The sequence below is a fragment of the Notamacropus eugenii genome, chromosome 5, assembly GCF_028372415.1.
Source record: "Notamacropus eugenii isolate mMacEug1 chromosome 5, mMacEug1.pri_v2, whole genome shotgun sequence".
Lineage (NCBI taxonomy): Eukaryota > Metazoa > Chordata > Mammalia > Diprotodontia > Macropodidae > Notamacropus > Notamacropus eugenii.
Window position 1 is genome coordinate 271,699,466 of NC_092876.1, and position 17,986 is coordinate 271,717,451.

General features: G+C 37.3%; 1 protein-coding gene and 1 long non-coding RNA gene across 3 annotated transcripts in view; one reads left to right on the forward strand and one right to left on the reverse strand.

Annotated features, from left to right (window-relative positions):
• LOC140507852 (aldehyde oxidase 3-like) overlaps positions 1 to 17,986 on the forward strand; it is a 104,705-nt gene that overhangs the window by 32,612 nt on the left and 54,107 nt on the right. Inside the window, exons 11-12 of the mRNA XM_072615720.1 lie at positions 17,185 to 17,347; positions 17,717 to 17,806. Of these exons, the coding sequence (XP_072471821.1) occupies positions 17,185 to 17,347; positions 17,717 to 17,806 (253 nt within the window). The remainder of the gene's footprint in view (positions 1 to 17,184; positions 17,348 to 17,716; positions 17,807 to 17,986) is intronic.
• Positions 908 to 5,614, reverse strand: LOC140506073 (uncharacterized). 2 transcript variants are annotated; one of them, XR_011967761.1, is made up of 3 exons: positions 5,223 to 5,576; positions 3,255 to 3,384; positions 908 to 2,545 (listed from the first exon to the last, which is right to left on the reverse strand). It is a non-coding gene; the product is annotated as an uncharacterized lncRNA (long non-coding RNA). The 2 variants fall into 2 exon arrangements; XR_011967760.1 differs by having other exon boundaries at positions 3,255 to 5,614.

A 17,986-nucleotide genomic window follows, 5' to 3' on the forward strand; every position in this document is an offset into this window, starting at 1 on the left:
AGGGGACAACACAATGAAGTCCAAGAAGGGGCATTTTAAAACATTACTTCTTACAAAATGCATATTTTAAATAGAAAATTTGGCTCTACATATCCTTTAGGCATTTATTTTGAGATAAACCAAGCTGCATTTTTTAAAAGTGATAGTTGAAAGCTTCCAATGAACAGGAGCACAAAGTGAGTGAAATTTTAAAGCTTTGTCTCACATACATAGATGAGGACAGTAATAATAATGACCACTTACATAGCACTTTAAAGTTTGCAAAGCACTTACATATATTACCCCATGCTTTCTCTGACTGTGGGTAAGGATATTACTTGAGGGTTATCTTCAGTGTTTCTTATTCATTCATAGTTTGAAATTAACAAATTGGCTACTTGTAAACCTTGCTTTTCTACATTGTACTTAAGGTTAGATTGATTAAGAACAGCCTCTCCTCCCTCTAAACCCACATTACAGAAGCAGCCATGACTACCCATGATGCAGATTCTACACATGGATTCTGTCATTATTGTCCTGGAAAACTGATAAGTAGCTTAAGCTGCACAGACACAAGTTCTCTAAACTCACTTTTGATTTACTTTTGGATGCCTGTTTGGATAACCTCATGGTAAACATCCTTTGAAGTCTGAATAAATATCTGTTTTATAAGATCCAAAGAGCAGGGTCCTCTCTTAACCAGCTTCAGATATCACAGTACATTGGGGATTCTTTGTTAAATAATCACTTAATGCTGTCTAACTTCCCAAAATTAAGGAATGTGCTCCCTCTGCTGGAAAATTTTGTCAATTTTTTGATCTTACAATGAATAATGATTGGGGATTCAAGTCAGGTAAATCCCAGCTCATAAAGGTAGCGTGTGGGATGACAAGATTCCCTACTTAAATTAATTACTCAGAGGCCTCTCAAAGTGATGACAGAAAGTTTATTTATTCGATTCTCGAGAAGTGAGCAATTCCTCTACCAGGAAAAGACAAAGACAAAGGAGAAGCAATGATATATATAAATTCTAACACAAGTCTCTCCCTCCCCACTGATCATTATCCTCATTAGCTGAGAATATGATCTTATATTCTAGACGCGAAATCTAGCCAATCCCTTTTGAAATGAAGACATCGAGGAATTATGTAAGTTTCATCCAATCATTGAGACCCTAATGTACTACACAGTTTTATATCCTTATATGGAATTATTACACTCTAAAAGTATTGTAACTTTGAGCCTCTTGGTCTTACCTCACTCCTGGGAGAAGAATTACAATCTGAGAAGTCTTCACTAAACCTATCCCACTCAATCCCTCCTCTCATTTATTAACCTGAAGACTTCTCACGGATATTTCAGTCAAAGTTCTATAACATGATCTCACACTGTCTATTAATTTCTTCATCCCCATCAGGGTCACTCCTATCTTTTGTCTCCACGAGTGCCCATCCTTCCTTCTTTAGTATCATCAACCGAATGGCTCCTTCGGTCCTCTCTTCTACTCTAGCAAGCCTTAGTAGAGAATTTCTAACTCTTCTAGTAATAAGTGAAATCAAACAAGGCAAATAAATAGGAAGTAATGTAATACCACTAATTGCTATGAGGCCAAACCACAGTAGTCTCTTCCACCAGCTCCCTTCAAACCAAGACTACCAAGATGTACTGAAAAGGAAGTTGCAAGTTTGTACAGCAACGTGGGCAACTTTCCTGATATTCTTGGTGATCTCTTTCACTATTCTTCCATTATCATGAATTTTCAAACAACATGTGGACAGATGGAGTTTTCCACAAACTCCCTCTTCTTCTGCAATTAAATAATCTGAAATCAATCTATGATGTAATACTGCTCTGTTAAGAACAAACAATAATAACCCTAGTATAGTTCTCCAAACAACAAAACATATAATGAATTTATATACAGACCTCATTGGTTATCCCTTTCCAAATTTTGTGTATTCTCACACACGCTTTAAATGGAGCTTTTAATACTGACAAAGTGTGTCTTCCAAGCATGAGGAGTTTAATAACTAATAGTAATAATTATAAATGACATTAAACAACTTCAAATTTTTGTTTAAATGCAATAACCTTCCATAACTTTGTCTACTGGTTTCCCAATCATGCTAAACATTTTCTGAATTGGGATGGGGGAATAGATAGTTCAAGGTTCAAGCACATCCCACCCATATTTCTCCCCTCCTCTTATTTATTCCTGTTTCCACACCTAAATCCAATCAATAAATACCTCTTCACATTCTTTCCCCTATGAATCCTTCCCTTCATCTATCTCCCTTTTTACATGAATATGGGAAGGGAGCAAAGTTGACTGACACATTGGCAAATTACAGAGGGCAGTCCTCTTGTTATAAGTACAGATACAGAGATTTAAATTAATCAACTGTCCATTTAGAGGTTCCATCTCATACAGCAGTCTGGGGAGAAGTTATCATCTTATGCAGTTTTCCAGTCTGGATGTTCCTTCAAACAGTCTTCAGCACAGCATCTCAGCATCTTCTTCTCTTTATCTTCTTGTAGAAATCCAGATGTCCACTCTCCTACAAAACTGAACATAATACTATCTTAGATTACCATTCCTATCACTCTTACAAAAATCAAAATTGAAACTTTGACAAATTGTCATGTTTTTTAAAAAAAAAGAAAATGCACGTTAAAATGCAGCTTCTACATTTCACAATAATTCATTATTCGTTCCCTCATTAGGAAGATGAGATTTCACTAAGGAGTCAATACCGGGCTCCAGTACTTACATAAATACGATAAATAGTCATTTTTAACACAGTGCATATCACATCATAAAACAATTCCAACTTCTGATCATGTGATGCTTCTTTTACAGCATTTACAATATAGTCCACAAACCATTTTTCGTTTAACATTAACCAACTGAGACAAAATAATAACTATGCATACTAGTCTCACAAGCCTTTGACCTAATTGTCTCCACACTATTACTAAGAATTAAAGGACCCTAACTTATTGTTGTTGGTCTAAAGTCCTAAACCTATTAGCTTAATTTTAGACTTAACCTCAGATGTTCCCCTACCAACAATCTATTATTTGATAGATCTGGTATTATTACTTACAAAACTTTTGATTTTAGGAATTTGTCATTAAGAGTAGGGACATTGCAGGGAAACAACATCTCCCTTACTTCATGTCAGTTTCAGGCAGGAGTAGATTGTCAACTAGCATTCAGCCAGGCTTAAAGTCTACCAGGTGTCAGTGGGGAAATTGAGTCAGGAGAATCCTACCTCAGCCCTGGCTGAACAGCTGCTTTCCCGACCTTCCCATGAGATCACCTTTTGCAGTTCATACCAGCATCTCACAGGTTTATTGGCATCATGGATCAGTGGCTCAGACCACTTCTCTTGCTATCCACACCTGGAGTTAGACTCAGAAGAACAGTCAGTTAATAGTCCCATAAAAATCTTAAAACAGCAAGAGCCAATAATCAGTTTCAGACTTGACTAATTTCACATTGGCCAAGGAACATCTTTTGAAGCAAGTCTTAAGTAGCCTACATGCCTTTCATATATGTTCTAGTTCCTGATTGAATAACAATCATAAGTCATTGCTCTAACAGATTTATATCTGTTTCCCAAACTACTTTATCCCTTTCTAACCCTGCTCAATCTAAAAGAATGGTCTACACATGTGATAAGTTCAAACACTAACTTGAATTTTTATGTTCATGTAATGAATTAAAATCAAAACAATCATTTAACTTTCAATGCCAAATATTACCAGAGGCTACCTACCTCTAAGAAAATTAGACTGAAATTCTTTTCCCCAAACTGAAGATGTCTCTGATTTAGTCTCAGTAATTAATTCAGTCAATTGTTTTAATACTAATTGCTTTTACATCATTTTGTAACATGCAAAGATCTCATTCCAAGTTGGGACCTTTGTCCATTACCCCAAAAGAGTTTTAGTCCCATTTGTCTAAAGGCCCTGGAAAACTTCACCTTGAAAACTCCTTGTTTTTGTTTTTTTTTTTTCCACGTGAACTGGCTCTCCTAAGGCCCACTCTATCAGTATGCCCAAGTCTATTCTACTTCCCACTCTTAATTCTATCAGTCCAAATCTCCAGTTTACTGGCCACTCCCATCAAGACCATTCCTGGAGCTCCCAGACCACTTCGGGCCACCCTTTTTTTTTTTTTTTAGTAAAGGACTCCTTTTCCTGAATCCCTCTGTAAATAAAATACAATTACAGTTAACTTTAAATCCCAATCTTGTTCTATGGAACAATGATACAAAATCTATTTATTCCCATTAGATTTAGAAAGATTGTTCCCAGGGATTTTATCTTACATCTTCGATCTTAAATTTGCCCTAAAGAGCCAACCACTGAAGATCGTTTCTTATACATTTTCAAATTCTCACCAAAGCAAGTTCTATATACAATCTCCTCAGCTGCTGGGGCTGTACTTGTTACTAGCCTGAGGACTGCTTCGTTCCCCATATATACACACAGTGTACCAGCTTTAGGTTTTAGCATTAGAATTATAAATGGCAAACATAATTTTCATAAGTGATAACAAATTGTTTTAGCTATGAACCCAAACAATAAATTTCAGATGACACCAGTTGTATTTTCATATCCTATTAGAGAAACTAAATTCTTCCCACTTCTGTAACTTACAAATACAAATTGGATAGGTAGGCCTTCCAAAAACCATACAAAAGATTTTACAAAGTATTTCTTAATACAACAAATATTTCCTCTCTTACGAACAGTTTACAATTTATCACAATCCCCTTGAAACTACTTGACAGAAATCACAAGAAAAGACCTGAACCCAAAGCCTTTTCACATTTGCCCATAAACTTTCTTTTACAAACATAACTTTAGAGTAAATGTTTGATTCATGGCAAAAACAATTTTAGCCAAAATTTCCTTTTCGACAGCAGAAATAAACTTTTAACACACTTAATAAATACTCCGATAGAACAGGCTTGAAAATCACACCCATATATATACACATGTACATTTTTAAAGCATTCTCATTCTCTCAACAAGAATGCTACAACAAGGAAACTCTTACAAAAAAATTCATAACAGCTCTTTTTAACCAATTCATTAATAAACTTAACAATGCAATTCCTAATACAATATTTAGATGGATTACCTAAAAATTTAAATGTATTTAAGTTTACTTAAAACTTAAAATAAGTCATTAACCCATTCAGTTTACCACCACGTAGGCACACTATCACCTGATATTCTTTCAGATAGAGTCATCCCAAATTACACGATTTTTCTTCTTTTTTTTTCTTCTTAAAATACTTCCTCACACCCTCACTACTTACTGAAACCAGCTGTAAACAAAACCCTTATTTTTCTAAGACTCTCAATCCCACCACTCAAGACTATCCAGCCTTCCTCCACACCCCAACTACAACTGTCTGCGCTGGTATTCCCTTCCAGCTTAAATATACCATTATATAGCACACGTCAGCATTTTCACTGCTCTCTTTTTTTTAACCAAATATAAGATTCAACTTATCAAATTTCTATCCAATCCTTTTAAAACCCCAATCTATATGTAATAAATTACAAATTTAAAAATCGTGTAACAATTACATTAGATTAATGTTGCATCTAACAAATACCCATCCTTTTGTTACTGGATCTAACATTTTTGATAAAAATGCCACCGGATGTCTCTGCCCTCCTCTTATTTATGCCAGGACTCCCAAGGCCACCCCCTTGTCTGTGTTCACAAAGAGATGAAAGGGCTTCTCTATTGAGGGTAACATTAATACCAGGGCTGAGATTAAAATTTCCTTGAGTTGTTTAAAACTTTGTTCACTCTCAGAGTCCCATAGAATGTGTCCTGGTTTTTCCTTCCAGTAGATGATTATATAAAGGGTTTAGTTAGGACTGCATAATGGGTCTATCAAGTTCCTGCAATATCCCACAAGGCTCAGGAATTTCAAGGACAGTCCAGCTCAGCCTTTCTGCTCCTGCTAGCTGGCTGGTTAAATTTACAACTTTATCAGATAAAACAGAGACGCAGACTTTCATTCACACAGAAATACCAACACAACATATACAGACCAAAACATTTAACAAAACAAAATAGTACATATAGATTTAAATTTTGGGCAAATCCAGTCCTCGGGGGAACCATATTTGGGCCAGATTGTGCCTCCTCCTCCAATGTCTTTTCACCCCATATGAAACAACAATACTTAATCATCTTCTTCTTATCCTTCCCTTTATATTTTGGTAATTCGTGCCAATTCTGTAATCGATTTCCCAAGGGACTGTTTACAGGTATTTCCTGACTCCACTCCAAAGCTCGACTCTTGGACCTGCTTCTTTCCCATTTTGTTTTGTACAAGGGCTGTCACCAGACACCTCCAAGTCCAAGACTCAACGAATTATGCTAGCTCCCTTGCTAGCTCTCTTCTAGCTCTCAGTGGGGGTTGCCCGCCCACTAGCAGTCACCTGGCAGCGTTTCTGGGGAGGGCCCTTGCTCTTGGGGTCTGCAGTCCACTAATTTGGTTGGGAGTTGTCACCATCTCCCTGAGTCTATCTAAGACTCTTCGAATTCAACCCCCAGGCCCTCCCCTGTGCTTCCCTCTGGAATGTACGCAAACAAGTTGCCTAACTGCAACCTTCAACACCAACCAGTTGGCATTTCAAACATTTCATAGCTTTGGAGTCTTTAGAGTCTTTATCTTTATGCGTTCTGTTCTTGCTGAGTTCCTCTGCTTTGGGTCGTTACTTTGCAGAGAGGTAGGCTCAACAGCTCAGTTTCAAGGACCATGGTGGGGGGGGGGGGGTCTCCCCACAGGCACCTGCCCTTGAATGAAGTTGCCAGCCACCTCTCTGGAAAGCCACAGATCCCGGAAGGCACCCCCAAAAACTGTGTGGGATGACAAGATTCCCTACTTAAATTAATTACTCAGAGGCCTCTCAAAGTGATGACAGAAAGTTTATTTATTCGATTCTCATGAAGTGGGCAATTCCTCTACCAGGAAAAGCCAAAGACAAAGGAGAAGCAATGATATATAGAGTTTCTCACGCAAGTCTCTCCCTCCCCACTGACCATTATCCTCATTACCTAAGAATATGATCTTACATTCTAGATGCAAAATCTAGCCAATCCCTTTTGAAATGAAGACATCGAAGAATTATGTAAGTTTCATCTAATCACTGAGACCCTAATGTACTACACAGTTTTATATCCTTATATGGAATTATTACACTCTAAAAATATTGTAACCTTGAGCCTCTTGGTCTTACCTCACCCCTGGGAGAAGAATTACAATCTGAGAAGTCTTCACTAAACCTATTCCACTCAGTAGCAAGTTGCCTAATTCCATTTTCTTTGGAAACCTGAGTAAATGGTCATTATTGTTAAATGGATAATAAAAATGTACTGAAAAAGTCCTATATAGAGAAGATAACAGTAAGGCCTTTGAGTACCAACATAAAGCAGCAGCATAGCATATGGCTTTATTTGTCTGGGTCTCAGTTTCCTCATCTGTCAGATAGGAGAGTTGAACTAGTTAAGCTAAGGCCCCTTCTAGGTTTAGAAATCTGTACATCCCCGGAACTTGCTGAAACTTCTAGGAAACAGAAACTTCCAGGAAACAGAAGTGTCCCAGTGTCCAGGAATGTGCTGTGATTCATATAAAGGAATATGGCATGCTTCATGCAAGGGCCAATTCAATCCAGGTTGACAAGAACCTTTGGGGTACCTACTATGTGCCAGGCACTGTGCTAGCTGCTAGGGTTAAAAAGACAAAAACAAAGTCATCCCCTACCTTAAGGAGTCTATGCCTTATTTAGGGGGATATAAAGTATACATATAAATAAATACAAAGTATATAGTGTAAATACAAAATAATTTTGGGAAAGGGCAGCAGGGAGGTCATTAAGACTTTGGGGAATCAGGAAAGGCCTCCTGTAGGTGGAGACCCCTGAATTCAAAACTAATTACTTTTTTTTACCTGAAGCACAAAAGAAAGGTGACCACTTCATGAGGATGGGGGGAAGACAGATTCTAGAATAGTCAAGAAACAACTACTGGGAAGGCTGATAGGGTTGCTGCTGATGGGAAATTGGGAAAGGGTGAGTAGCCATCCCAGTGAACCTAAGGGCCTTAAAGTACCATTGGCTTCCTTTAAAGCAGAGATTCTTAAATATCTTTATGTCACAGAGCTCTTTGGCAGGCTGGTGAAACTTATGGGTCTCTTCTTAGAATAATGCTTATTGCCTCGTTAGTGATTGAAGGAAATGTGAAATTTCATTTAGAGGTGAGTGAATATAAAGATATGTGGGTTTTTCCCTTCAAGTTCATAGAATCCCTGAACTCTCTCTCTTTACCCCCTGGAGGGGATCTAGTGTCCCCAGATTAAGAACCTTTGCACTGAAGTCAAGTAATGTTAATGAGAGTTGCTTGATTAGAGGAGGCTTGGGATATAAGAGTTAAAGATCTTCCCACCCATTAATAGGCCTCAGATGAAGCCCATTAAGGGAAGATTGATTAAGGGAGGTTTGTTTTGTAGAAAGACCCACATCTTTTGTTAATTAATGAAGTACTGAGTAAGAAGTCTGTGCTCCAGGGCTCTGAAAAGGGTATATATGTACTCTGAGGTGAGGTTTTGCTCTGGGGGCTTGGAAGAAGGCTCATGTGCCAGATGAGACTCTGGGTAGCTGTTAAATCTATCTCCCCTCCCTCACTTAAAAAACCCAGATGTTGGTGTTGCTTCTCTCTCTGCTAATTATGTATGTATGTAATGGTCAGACAGTTGGATCTGTCTGTTGATCTGTGATATATGTATTGCTTATGGTAAGACAGTTAGAAGCCCTGTCTGTTGGATTTTGTTTCCTCTGTTTGTATTTCCTCTGTTGGTATATGTGATTAAAGAAGACTGTTGACCCCTCAAAAGTTGCTCTCCTTTTAGAAAAGCAGATCTAAGAATCTGTGCAGCAGGTCATCCTGTGTATGCCAGGGTGCTTGCTGCTATAAGTCAGCACCCTTGGGAAAAGCTATAGTCACTGTCTGAACCCTAAATCTTGTGTTATCCTGACTGTGCACAGTATTTGAATGGTTTCTTAATGGCTGCTTGCAATATTTTCTCTAACCTGGGATTTTTCTGTGATATTCCTGGGAGGTTTAATTTAGGGATCCCTTTCAGGAAGTGATTGGTAGATTCTTTCAATTTCTGTTTTATCATCTGATTCTAAGATTTCAGGGCTGTTTTCCTGCATGATTTCTTGAAATATAATGTCTTGGATCATGGCTTTCAGGTTATTCTTAAATTATCTCTTCTGGATCTGTTTTCCAGGTCAGTTGTTTTTCTGATAAGATAGTTCACATTTTCTTCTATTTTTTTTCATTCTTTTGACTTTATTTTATTGTTTCTTGATTTTTCATTGAGTCATTTATGTCCACTTCTCCATTTTTAATCTTTAAGGAATTATTTTCTTCAGTAAGTTTTTGTACCTCTTTTCCCATTTGGCCAATTCTGCTTTTTAAGGAATTATTTTGGTGGCCTCTTTTGTCCATTTAGCTAATTCAGTTTTTTTAAATTAATTAATTAATTTTTAGTTTTCATCATTCACTTCTTCAAGATTTCGAGTTCCACATTTTCTCCCCATCTCTCCCCTACCTCTACCCCAAGATGGTTTGTATTCTGACTACTCCTTCCCTTAATCTGCCCTCCTTTCTATTACACATTGCCCCTTCTGTTATCCCCTTCCCTTCTACTTTCTTATAGAGAAAGATAGATTTCTTTTTAAACATTAATTAATTAATTTTTGGTTTTCAACATTCATTTCCACAAGATTTCGAATTCCAAATTTTTTCCCCATCTTTTACCTCCCAAGACCCTGATATGGCATGAATCTTTATTACCCCTTTCCCCAGTCTGCCTTCCCTTTTATCTCCCTATCTCTTTATCCTCTTCCCCCTTACTCTCTTGTAGGGCAATATAGATTTCTACACCCCATTGCCTATACATCTTATTTCCCAGTTGCATATAAAAACAATTTTTTAACATTTGTTTTTAGAACTTTGAGTCCCAAATTCTCTTTCTTCTTCCCTCCCCATCCACCCTCATTGAGAAGGCAAGGAATTCAATATAGGTTATACATGTATAGTTATGCAAAACACTTCCATAAGTCATGTTGTGAAAGGCTAACTATAATTCTTATAGTTATTATTCTATTTTCTCACTTATTCTATTTTCTCCTTTGACCCTGTCCCTTTTCATGAATACTGGCTTCTAACTCTCCCTTCACTCCTATCATTCCCTACCCCTTATCCTCTTCCCCTTACTCTCCTGTAGGGTAAGATACCCAACTGAGTGTGTATATTATTCCCTCCTTAAGCCAAATCTGATGAGAGTAACATTCGTACATTGCCTTTCACCTCCCCCATCCTCCCTTCTATTGTGAAACTGTTTTCTTGCCTCTTTTGTGTGAGAAAAATTACCTCATTTTAGCTCTGCCTTTCTCCTACTGCCAATATATTCCTCTCTCACCCATTAATTTTATTTTGTAGATATCACTCCTTCATATTCTACTTACCCTGTGCCATCTCTCTGTCTCTCTGTCTCTCTGTCTCTCTCTGTCTCTGTCTCTCTTTCTCTGTCTCTGTCTCTCTCTCTGTCTCTCTCTCTCTTTCTCTCTCTCTCTCTCTCCTTCTCTCCCTCTCTGTCTCTCTTATAAAACCTTAAACTCACTTCACTCTGAAACTAATAGATTGGACCACCATATGTCCATGCCCAAGTTCCACTTAATGGCTATATTTTGGGCCCTCTTGGCTTAGAGTGAATGTCAAAAGTAACTGTTTCTCTTTGGAACAGCAACCCTGACAGTCTTCCCTCTCCCAGCTTGATTGTTTTTCTTTTTTTTTTTCTAATTAAAGGGGCCATCTCTTGACTTCTTAAAGAGGTCTATTTACTGAATGACATACTCACTCCAAATGAGTCCCTGAAAAAGCCTTAGCCTAAAAAGGCCAGGGTCTCCCATCGCATCCTGGGCCATCTCCAATCATCCTGATGAATATCTGGTCACTGGATCCAGGTAGTGCTGGAGGAGAAAGTAAGGCTGGTGACCTTGCACAGCCCTCCCTCATTCAAATCCAAGTCAACTGCAAGTCAAGTCATAATCTCCTCTGAGGTCATGATCCTCTTTGAAAATGAAGGACAAAAGCAACAAAAACCACCTAGTCCCACCATTAGTGTTTCATCTAGGTCAGCCTGCTTTCCAACATCACAGATCTCTCTTTCTGACCTCCTATGTTGTCTTGGACTAGAAGGATATCTCACTGACCTTTTGCTGGGTCTGCCACCTAGCAGAATCTCAATGAGGTAGGGCAGATATCCTCTTGTGTTATAAATGATGAAACTGAGGCTCAGCTGGATTGGGTAACATGTCCATATTTTTAGAGAAACCATAGGGAAACAGCCCTGTGAAGTTACTGTAGATCGTGCAGCTGTTGATTATTTAATTTACGGACTAGGTGGTTTTCTTTGCTGTCTTTGAAGTTGTTCACCACTTGTTTATGATTTCCACCAGAGGGTGGGAAAGTACAGAAAATGATTATTTTTTAGGAACCTGTTAAACCAGAATGATTTCTTCCAAGCTTTGATTAGGGCAGCTTAGTGATGAGGACACATGTTAAGTAACTACCAAAGTGGGTAAGGCTTCCATGCTGACAATTATACAGGGTCTTTAGTTTATTAGTGTAAATGAACAAGTGTGATTTGCTCTGTTTCATAATCACAGACTTATTTATCCTCAATCCTTGCAAAAGATGTGCCTTCTGTCATAACGTAGATCCAGCTTGAGAATAGGAGATGGATCTGCATGATAGATCAGTTATTCTGGGGAAAATGGACCAAAGCTTGGAGCTGAAAGTAGGCTTGTAGGGCCATTATCAGAGAAAGAAACAACAGAACTATTGTAGAAGTAAAGCCTGTGGTTAAAGTAAAGCTCCTAGGCCATCCCCAAGTAGTGCTTTAATATGAAGAGATGCTTTAATTCTCAAAAAGACCAAAATTTTATCCCTCACTATGTACAATCAGGAAAGCCTATGACTATTGGTCAGAACATTTTGGGACCACCTTTTCTGAAGGTATTTTCTAGTCAGGTAGTATTTTTAACTATGAAATAGTACTGTCCAACTTGACTTCCCATCTTATTCATCAGTTGTGTCTCTAAATGGCATTTTCTAAAATTAAAAACATTGGCTGAGGACAAAGATTTGTCAGCACTGCAGGCATTCAAAAGAATGAACTTTGGGTTTTGAATTAAAATAGGAGTTCCAGAACTGCTTGTATCTTTGAAATAAGTTCACAGTAGAAATGACTGCTTTGAAGGGATGTGAATGTATGTATTTTCTACCATTAGTCTGACTTCTTTGGAAGGATATAGTAGAAAGAAAATGATGGACTACAAGAGAACTGGATTCAAATCCTCATACTACCACTTGCTAGTTGTGTGATTTTGAACAAGTCACAGCCTCTTTTGCCATCTATAATAATATGTAATATCTGCCAAGAATAACATATTGTACCTCTCAGGATCCTTGTGAGGATCAAGGAGGTAATGCATATAAAGTGTTTTATAGTCTTAAATGGCCATATAAAAGTTGGCTCTTATGATTTATATGATTTCTACCTCTTTTCCTCTTCTACTAGAATGGATTATTAAGCACCTACTGGTGCTTATCTATCTGGAAATATCTACCTGGAAAGCTAGTTGGCACAGTGGATAGAATGCTGAGTCTGGAATCAGGAAGACTCATCTTCTTGAGTTAAAAACTGACCTCAGACACTTAACAGTTCTGTGACCTTAGGCAAGTCACTTAACCCTGTTTGTCTCAGTATCCTCATCAATAAAATGAGCTGGAAAAGTATCTTTGTCAAGAAAACCCCAAATGAGTCCACAAAGTCAGACATAATTAAAAAATGACTGAACAACATGAAACCTCTCTTTTATTAGAGAGAATAGACAAATTCCTTCTAAATGCAACCTTAGTTTTATGCTTCCCACATGTCAAGATTTCCCACGTATCCAGAACAATTTTTAGGTCAAAGATTCATGGACCTTTTTAGCCCCTTTTCTGTGCACTAGAGAAGTCCTACTGTCAGTATATATAAAACATACATGCCTTTTCAGAGGAAGAATCCTAGGAGAGCTTTCCAAATCTGGGTGTACCCCATTTATGTTACATTTAGAGTGCCATTTATTGACATTTTTCCATTTTTCTTTTTGTTTAAAAATCATTTTCTCTTATAAGATTAATACTATTTGGTGTTATAAGAATGTAATTTTTTTATTTAGTTAAAAATTTTCTATAAAAGTCTTCTTTTGCTTAATAGAAGGAACACAGCAACTTCCTTTAAATGATCGTTTTCTTGCTGGGGCACCAGATGCAAACCTTATATCAGAACAAGTTTTAGTCTGTGTTTATTCCTCTCTCTAAAAAGGTAAGAGATCACAATGATTCTCCACTTTGCTTTTAGCAAAGTTCTTGCTTTTAGTTCTACACAACATTAGGCATAATGAGGTGGGGAAGGTGTGTTGAGGAAATACTAAATTTATAGCAGAAAAAACATGGAAACTTAATATATTACATATATATATATATGAACAATTACATATTAATAATAAATTCGATTTGATCCTTATTTGTTGGGTGGCTTTAGAAAGTTTCTTAACTTTTGCTGTCATTAAATTTCACCAGCTCTAAAAAGATCATGACAATTGAAATCATAGAATTTTAGAACCTGAAGGGACTTTAGGAACCATCTAGTCAAACTTGGTTTATTTGCAGAGCAGGAAGCAGGTTCAGAGAGACTAGAGAGAGGATGTACTCATGATTACTTGGCAAAAGAGCCTAGATTTGAACCAATACCTCTATGGAGAAGATATTAAGGATAAGAAATAATGTTAATTTTCTTTCCATTTTGGCCACAATGTTCTAAATAAACAAGAATGTCAGCCAGTGGTCAAGAAAACAACTAAGTTTCAAGTAATGCTAAGGAAATTTTTAGTATGTGAAGGCCTTATTTCATTATTGATTGATAAGATTTGAACAGCAACAGAACCTCTCCCAATGCCTTTTAGCCTGTCAACAAGACAACAAACTTCATGCCTCAAAGGGGATCTTAAACAAACTTTGAGATCTCATGTCTACCTGGAGTTCAGCTAGAGGCCTCAGGGGATTGAACTCCAAGTTCCTCCAACTTCAGACATTTAGCTGTGTGACCCTGGGCAAATCATTTAACCTTGGTCTCAGTTTCCTTGTCTGTAAAATGGGAACCATAATAGTATTTACTTCCCAGAGTTGTCCTGAAGGATCAAATGAGATAATATTGGTAAAGCACTTTGTAGACCTTACAATGCTATACAAATGCTAGCTATTATTATTATTTACAACAATAAATACAGATTTATTATGAGAAAACTAGGAATTACTGGCATTCTCTTTTCTTAAGACTATAGAATTAGATCTCAGGCAAGATCCTAGAGATACTTTAGTGCAGCTGCCTCTCTTTATGGATGAGGAAACAGAGGAGCACAAGAGTACAGGACTTGGCCAATGTTACACAGGTAGTAATAGACAGACCTAAGGTTCATACCCAAGTTCTTTGACTTCTGCACTAGACTTTGAATTCTCTTTTACTAAAACGATTACATTTATTTAGCATGGACTAGGTGCAAAATATACACTAGATGCAGTAGAAAAATCACAGGATCATAGAATTTTAAAGCTGGAAAGAACCCTAGAAATTGCATTGTCCAAGCCACTCATTTACAGATAAAACTAAATTCTAGGGAAGTGAAGTGACATATGTAGCTTTACACAAATAGTGAGTATTAGAGCCAGAATTCAAACCTAAGTCATCTTCCTCCATGTTCTGTAGCTGCCTAATAAACTCAGTCAAGTGATCAAAATTCAGAGAAAGGGTGTGAATGAAGTAGGGTTGTTGTCATTTTCAGTCTCATCTGACATTCCATGACCCCATTTGGGGTTTTCTTGGCAAAGATAGTGGAGCAGTTTACCTTTTCCTTCTTAAGCTCATTTGCAGATGAGAAAATTGAGGCAAACAGAGCAAAGTGACTTGTCTGGGATCACACAGCTAGTATCTGAGGCCAGTTTTGAACTCAGGAAGGTGATACTTCCTGGCTCCAGTCTTGACATTCTATCCATTGTACCACCTGACTGTTTCCCAAACTGAATTTAGATAAGTGTTATCCCTGTGCAGAAGTCAGTAGTGGTGGTCTGCCTTTTGGAGTAAACATTGCAGACAAATCTCACAAAATAAGAGCTCTTGATTACTGAAGACTGGGAAACTGCTCTAGACTTAAGGGATCGCATGACTTGGTGCTAGTAGCAGGAGAAGAGAATTGATGTGGTCCTGTGATATTTGATTAGAAAGAATGAAGTGGGCAAATGTAGTAGAAAAAAAACAGAGAAGTACATTCATATTGTTGTTTTTCCAGTGGGAGTTTGTGTCAGGTTTCCGACAGGCACAACATTAGCAGAATGCTTCTGCAATTGTGAATTCTGGAATGAAAGTCCAATTTAAGGATGGCACAAACACCATTATGGACTTAAGCATTTTATATGGAGGAATCAGCTCTACTACCATCAGTGCAAACAAATCATGTCAGCAGCTCATAGGAAGGTACTGTATACATTCAACCAGTTTTTAATGAGTACTGTGCTATATGCTATAGAGAATACAGGGATGAAGGGGGATGACATTTGCACAGTGCTAGAGTACTGACTAGAACATATTAAGGGCATTACAGAAGTATTAATGAGGTACTGGGAGAATTCAGAGAGAGTTCTGGCTGCAGGGATCTGGGAAGGCTTCATGGAGCACACCTTTCAGCACTGGGTGGAATCACATTGTGGAGAGCCTTGAGTAGTGGGTTGAGTAGTTTGCACTTTATTGATTGGGCCTAGGGAGCTATTCAAATTTTTGAGCAAGAGGCTCACATGACTGAGAGCTGCTCATCATAAAGAGTAATTGGGTAAAAGAGTGTATATTGGATAGGGGGGTAGGGAGACCTTAATTAGCATTCAAGTTCACTACATATTGCTAGTGAGAGCTACATCAGCTACTATCTCATACATAATTACTGTCACATATGCATTAGAATAAAGGTATATTATATGAAATTACCTACAAAACTGGCCTAAGAATAAACTACTTATTTTTTAATCAGGAAATTGTGATTTCATTGATGTGGGTAACCCTGTATCAAAGGAGATTGCATCATGTCTCCTTCTCAGTACATAAGATTCAGGAATTGAGATGGCCCTCCAAAATTGTCACCTAAAGTCCAGCCTTTCAGTAGTAAGCCTATCTAAAATTTCCAAAACTGCTCCTTATGGCAGGTCATAATCAAAAACTTTATTTTATGTTTGGACCTTCAGAGTTCATACTTACTGATATGGTCTTTAAAAACACAAGGGAAATTCCATGTCATTATGAAGCATCAGATTAGGATTTAAGTTGGGCAGAAATAAAATGCATGAATACAGTTCATACATATGATAGCCTGGCTACTTTACTTCAGTGTGAAGAATGGTAGAGTACTTTCAATGATCCCTGACATAAACGCCATCTTTTTAACACCAATATTCCTCTGATGGTGCAGTATGACTGCAATTCATGCAATACCATGATCTGAAGAGGAAAAATTACAGTTGATACAAGTTGAAATTGAAAAATTCATGTAGGCTACAACATATCACCAATCATGATGTATATAAGAAATTGTATGAAAGATAATATCCATAAAAATGTGGGATTAGAAAAGGAGAGGGACTGGTCACATAGCAAAGATAAAGGGGCAAGAGATGCCTAGCTTACATTAGTGACCATCAAATATTAACGACATCTAGTATATTGGGTAGAACCTTTACAGAGACTTTATGAGAGAACGTGGACAAGAGTATAGAACATAGAAGTGTAAATAGATTGCAGCTCGTACTGTTAGAGTGAGGACCCACATCAATAAGTTCATAGATACACTTAAGTTTACTATAGAATGTTGCTATGTTATAATGTTATTATATGAAGACTTTGCCATTCATTAAAAGTAATTTAAAAAGATTTAAATACATTTTCTTTTCTGACAAACACTTTATGTGTATTTTACTGGACTAAATTAGTATATTTTTCCATCTAGGGCTTGGAATGAGGAGATGCTAGATGAAGCCTGCAGGCTAGTCCTAGATGAAGTGACTATCCCAGGCTCATCTTCTGGTAGAATGGTTGAATACAAAAGAACTCTCATGATCAGTTTCCTCTTCAAATTCTACCTGGAAGTGTTGCAGGAATTAAATGTTAGGGTAATGTGTTTCTGCTTATGTGTCTACCATTAATTTTTGCAGAGCTAAGATAGAAGATTGTTTATTGTGATAAAAATCATTTTTATCCAAGAGCAGAGGTCTTTTTTTGTAGCTTTTGTTTCATTCCTGATCTATTGGTAAGAATTTTAATGATGTATAGTTGTGTTTAGAATTTCAAAACTAACCCTTAGATGTGTTTTAAAGCTACTTGCCACAGCCATAGAGGATTTTAGAGAAAGAGTCTTGAATGATTCTCAAAACCTTACTTGGTGTTAATCCAATTCACATTTATTTTCTCAATGAATTGGTGGCTAATTGATTTCACAAACACCTAAACTATTTTAAACAATGAACATACTCTTTTTTCAGGACCCCAGATATCCTCATGTTCCCAACAAAGTTCAAAGTGTCCTGGAAGACTTCCCCTTAACCATACCCTGTGGGACACAGGCTTATGAGGTCAGTGGGTTTACTTTCTTTAGAAAAAGATGGCAAGTTCAATACTGGAAATATTATGCATATGTTATGTCTGTGGAGTTTTTTTTAATGTGTAATCTTTCAAAGAGTCATGTCAGCTCATTCTAATAGGTATGACAGCTCATGCCTGAATCTAACTAAAAAATTTACTGTTTTCTAGAA